This window comes from Rattus norvegicus, chromosome 3, assembly GCF_021556685.1.
Source record: "Rattus norvegicus strain SHRSP/BbbUtx chromosome 3, alternate assembly SHRSP_T2T, whole genome shotgun sequence".
In the NCBI taxonomy this organism is placed as follows: Eukaryota; Metazoa; Chordata; class Mammalia; order Rodentia; family Muridae; genus Rattus; species Rattus norvegicus.
In genome coordinates, this window is record NC_141536.1 from 117498761 (window position 1) to 117504452 (window position 5692).

Below are 5692 nucleotides of genomic sequence, written 5' to 3' on the forward strand. Positions count from 1 at the left end.
TCCATCCAGAGTGGCCCTGTCCTGGTGCCGAGTATGTATTTGTGTGAAGCCTGCCACACTGTTTTGCCGGTAAGTACAAATGAACTCTCTTGGACCCCTGTTCACACTGCTGGGTTCCCTGTTCTTAGGCCAGAGTCCTGAGCTAAGTGAGCCAGGAAATCCTCAAGTATCACCCTTCTCCATGTCAGTTTCCTTTTGAAGTTAGGAAGGGTGCAAAGCTGCAAGGGCAGGTACTTGAGAATTCAGCCTAAGAAGTAGGAAAGTGAAAACAGCGTGGTTCACTCTCTGGGCCATCAAGATGGCTTAGAGGGTCAAAGTGCGTGCTACCAAGCCTGACAACCAGAGGCCAATTCCCAGGAAAGAAAATGCACTCTAGCAAGTTGTCCTTTGGCTTCCTGTGGCACATGTGTACACACACACACAACATAATAAACTTGTCACAACACATACCTATTTAGATGTAGAGTCAAGTTGCAATTTTGAAACAGATCCAGTTAGACTGTATCATTGTTCCGCCAAGCTTGGTGTGCTTGGACTCTAAAGAGGAAAGTGAACACATTTTTGAAAAATGTCATGGTGATTGAGGTAGCTTCTACACTAAACAGGGTGATTATAAGTTCTGTGAACTCACTGCAGTGTCCAGGTCAAGGGACAAAACTAGCACTTTGGTGTTAGAATTTAGAAATGGGGCTGGAGACGTAACAGTTCACAGAATGCCTGCTTAGTGTGTGGAAAGTCCTGCGTTCAGTCTGCAATACTACATCGAACGAGTCATGTGGAAACGCCTGCCATCCCAGCATTCATGATAGGGAACAAAAAGGCTCAGAAGTTCCAGATCAGCCCCCGTTAGAGAAAAGAAAAAGATTCCAAATAATTTCCTGCGGATCTGTTCCCAGTAAGTCTATATGGTAATGTAGCTGTCAGTGAGGTTGAGAAGCTCAATGACCACTTGGTAGCCATTTTGCATTTTTACAGTGTGTGTGTGTGTATGTGTGTGTGCACGAACACATGCATGTCACATGTGTAGGTCAGAGAACAAATTCCGGGAGTTCTCCCCTTTACAATGTATATCAGACTCACAAGAGGTCCATCTGCCATTGCCTCCTAAATGCTGGGGTTAAAGGCACATACCACCACACCTGTCCTAAACCTTTCTTCTTCGGGGTCATCCTAGATAACCAGTATCTCATTTCAGATAACTTCAGTGTCTGGGCAAAGAGAATATTTCTATGGTGTGGGTCATTCCTAGAGGCTTCCTAACCTTGCTGGCTCTGATGTTCTCTCGGCTGGTCAGGTCTACTCATCCTTCTTTCAGAGGGTTTCATAAGTGTAAGAGATTTAGGCCTACGGTGGATGAAAAATGTGGAGTCATTTTGAGTAGCTAATGCTACAGAACTAGAAGGCAGGTCCACTGTTTTAATTTTTTTTAAGATGTATTTGGGTTGGAGAGATGGCTCAGTGGGTAAGAGCACTGACTATTCTTCCAGAGGACCTGGGTTCAATTCCTAGCACCAACAGGTAGCTCACATCTGTCTGTAACTCCAGTTCCTGGAAACCTGACACCCTCACACAGATATACATGCAGGCAAAACACCAATGAACATTAAAAAAAATCGTTGAAATTTTTTTTAAAATCTGCTTTTAAAAGATTATTTTTTTACTTAGGCACCGTATGCACACATGCATGTGAGTGACACCCATAAGCCAGAAGAGATTACTTGGTCCCTAGAATTGAAGTTATAGGCCAATTTGAGGTGCCCAATGTGGATGCTGGGAACCACATTCAGAATTTCACTACTTAGCCATCTCTCCAACCATGTTATGCTTTTTGTTTCAAACCTCAGATCCTTAGGAAGATCTAAGACAGAGGAGCACTTGTCTGGTGACTTTAAAAGCCAACATCAACTTCGGATTTGCTCATAGAACATTGTGAGGAGGGGTTTGAGTAATGACTTGCACCTCCCTGTTTCAAGAGATCACTGTACCTTGGTATGGTGACACACACAATCTTAGCACTCTGGAGACAGATGCAGGGATATTGCTTCAAGTTCAAGGCCAGCCTGGGCTTTGTTGGAAATATAAGGCCATCAAGTAAGACCCTGATTGGGGCTTTTTTGTTTTTGTTTTAATGATATCACTGGATTTGACACCAGAGGAAATAGAATGGCCTGATCATTAAATCCTGGGACCGTCTGCATAGGGTCCTGCAGGCACCTGAAGTCACCTCATCCATAGTTTACCCCTTGGTAAATGAGGAGGCTTCCATTCCTCCAACTCTGTCTGTCTGTCCTTCTACCCATGAACTGCCCAGAAAAGCCTCCTTTCCCAGCTTTGACAATTCTATCTCGCCACCTAGTGGGGAGGGTCACAAATGGACAGTTACTTCCACTTCCCCAACAGGTCAGAGAAAGGGGGCAGAGAACCTGCCTTCTACTTCTGTAGCATTAGCTACTCAAAATGACTCCACATCTTTCATCCACCGTAGGCCTAAATCTCTTACACTTATGAAACCCTCTGAAAGAAGGATGAGTAGACCTGACCAGCCGAGAGAACATCAGAGCCAGCAAGGTTAGGAAGCCTCTAGGAATGACCCACACCATAGAAATATTCTCTTTGCCCAGACACTGAAGTTATCTGAAATGAGATACTGGTTATCTAGGATGACCCCGAAGAAGAAAGGTTTAGGACAGGTGTGGTGGTATGTGCCTTTAACCCCAGCATTTAGGAGGCAATGGCAGATGGACCTCTTGTGAGTCTGATATACATTGTAAGTGACAGACCATCCGGAGCTATATAGTGAGACCCTGTTGCAAAGAAAGGATGGGAGTGCCACGTTCCCTGATGTTCAGAGCAACCCTGTGTCACTCCAGGGTAGGGTGAGATGAGAGGAAGAGGGTGCTGGCTGGGCCTCCTACGGGCCTGGAAGTTGGGAGAAGGATGTAAGCAGACTCTGTTCTCTTCTGAGAAAATATCAGGTATTGCAGTCAGCCCAGGCTCCTCAGACCCTCCTAAGTGCAGATTCTCTGCAGAATCTGGTGTTGACAACACTAATGAGTAGGATGAGACTTCAGTTCCCTAGCCCTCACCGTCAGCTTCTGATTACCAACAACTCTCCCAGAGGAGAGCCATCTACCTTTGGGACAGATGCTCTCTGCCCTGCACTGCCGCCTGTTTCTCTTCAATTGTAGAGGAGATAGTACTTTAAAAGCTTCATAAATGGTCTCAAGGTGGGAAGACCCCGGCTCAGGTGAAAGAGGACAAGCGTCACCTCACACAGGCCACCCAGTAGAAAACAAGTGATCACTGATACTGAGAACTCTGGCAATTGCAGAGCTGCCCAAGACCACAACAGGGCAGTGCAATGCAAGGAAAAGGTTTGTTGCTCGATTGCAAACCTAAAGTTTAAAGTGCATCAGGAGAACGCTTACTCAAAGAGGAAGTGTAAGCCTAACTTAAGTAGCTAGAAGCTCAGAATTTCTTGCATCAGCCCTGGAAGGGTACACAGGCCACCGGTGGGCCAGAGAACCACACGCTTTGGGGCGGTGTCCAAGCTTGTGAACAAGTAGGCAAGAGCGCCTGGTGTTGTAGCTGTCATTGGCGGGCAATACAGCCCAGCGAACTGTGGTCTCCAAGGTGCCCCTCGACCCTCCCACTCTACCCGAGACTCCAGGGACGCGATGGGCCAGACAGCAAGAGCTCCGCCTACGGGGGCGGGGACAGGAGATTCCCGTGATGCTCCTCGACCACTTCCGGACAGGGCGCAGGCGCTAGCTGTCATGTTGCGGGCTTTGAACCGCCTGGCCGCGCGGCCCGGGGGCCAGCCCCCAACCCTGCTCCTTCTGCCCGTGCGCGGCCGCAAGACCCGCCACGATCCGCCTGCCAAGTCCAAGGTCGGGCGCGTGAAAATGCCTCCTGCAGTGGACCCTGCGGAATTGTTCGTGTTGACCGAGCGCTACCGACAGTACCGGGAGACGGTGCGCGCTCTCAGGTGTGTGTAAAGGGCAGGCGGCCTTCGGCGCCCCCTGGGAAGTGCTGGGGCTGGAGGATGGGTGCTCACTTGAAGCCCGTCCTCACCCAGGCGAGAGTTCACATTGGAGGTGCGAGGGAAATTGCACGAGGCCCGAGCCGGGGTTCTGGCTGAGCGCAAGGCGCAAGAGGCCATCAGAGAGCACCAGGAGCTGATGGCCTGGAACCGGGAGGAGAACCGGAGACTGCAGGAACTACGGTGCGAGAGGCGCGGGGCTGGGTGGGCTGGGCTAGGCTCACCCACGGCCCCGCTCATTCTCGGCTCCTTTTTCCTCGCAGGATAGCTAGGTTGCAGCTCGAAGCACAGGCCCAGGAGCTGCGGCAGGCTGAGGTCCAGGCCCAGAGGGCCCAGGAGGAGCAGGCTTGGGTGCAACTGAAAGAACAAGAAGTTCTCAAACTGCAGGTGGGCCGAGGTCGTGAGGAATGTGGGTATTGGAGATTCCGGTGAGGGAGGCTCTGGGGAGAGCAGCACAGGGTGTCAAGTGACCAGTCTTCAGGAGGCTTCTCTCTCTGCTCTGCACGCACAGAGTGCCTCCCAGACAATGGTCAATGAAAGGTTACAGGCTAGTATTGCCGTGTGAAACTTGAAGTCAGGGAAACCATAAATGAGAATGGAGCTGTTTTTATTGTGTAAGGGAGAGTGACAAGGTTGAGAGAGTCCACCACCCCGCACCTCCCCCCCCCCCCAATCAGGTTGTCACGATTCGATTCGTTCTTGGGTTGTGGCTGAGAGATCTGATGGGTAATTGTCCGAGGAAGAGGGATATAATGGTTGAGGTCACCTAGTACAGTTGTGCTGGCCTATTGGTGGGACACTCAAAGGGGCCCTGGGCTCTTTTGACACCCTTCTTAAGGTGGGCTAGAGACAGTAAGTTATGCAGGCAGCCAGCTCTGAGAGATCCCACGTAGCTAACCTTTCTCTTCCCGTAGGAGGAGGCCAAAAACTTCATCACTCGGGAGAACCTGGAGGCACGGATAGAAGAGGCCTTGGACTCTCCGAAGAGTTATAACTGGGCGGTCACCAAAGAAGGGCAGGTGGTCAGGAACTGAGAACAGAGGCCTCTCAGGCCCAAATAAGGACAGTGCTTGCCCAGGGACTGGATATTGGGGTAGAAATTGGTGCATCCCAGGAGGGTGGCACAGCCTTGTCCAGAGCAGCCCCCATTCATTCTAGATTTGGCACCAGGTATAGTACCCTGTTCTGACACCACATACAAACTCCGGACAGCATTAAACTCTGGGAAGTTCCTATCACACAGAAGATCAGACTGGACTGTCCCCTCTAGAAGCCAAGAGCTGTCTCCTGAGTTTCTTGGAATAGTGTGAGCCCAATGTTTCCTGCTTTTATAAATAAACTATTGGAACGCAAAGCCTTTTGTTATGTGGCTTGCTTTTTTCTTGTTGTAGAATAAGTTTATTTGTCCCCAGTTATTTGGGTCTTTAGGTTATTAGCCAAAAGCCAGTTTCACCTAACTGAGCCAGGAGTTAGTTATCTGCTTTGCTCAATCCTGGGCTTTGCTGGGTAGGGTCAGGTGTGTCCAAGGTCCAGAAAGCAAAAAGGGTGCCCCGTTTCTCCTGGAAGCTCCCCGTCAGTGATTTCTGTAACCGGACCCTGCCCTGACACAGCGTCATTGGACTACCCAGCAGACAGTAGACTCCACTCTAA

The 5692-nt window shown here is 49.8% G+C and overlaps 1 protein-coding gene across 1 annotated transcript; it reads left to right on the top strand.

The window, feature by feature from the left end:
* Positions 1-3729: 3729 nt before the first annotated feature.
* Positions 3730-5394, top strand: Mrps26 (mitochondrial ribosomal protein S26). Its single transcript, NM_001013206.2, is given in 4 exon segments — positions 3730-3988; positions 4079-4225; positions 4306-4429; positions 4957-5394. Coding segments are annotated over 4 exon segments (603 nt in total). The 5' UTR covers positions 3730-3776; the 3' UTR covers positions 5077-5394.
* The last annotated feature ends 298 nt before the right edge of the window (positions 5395-5692 follow it).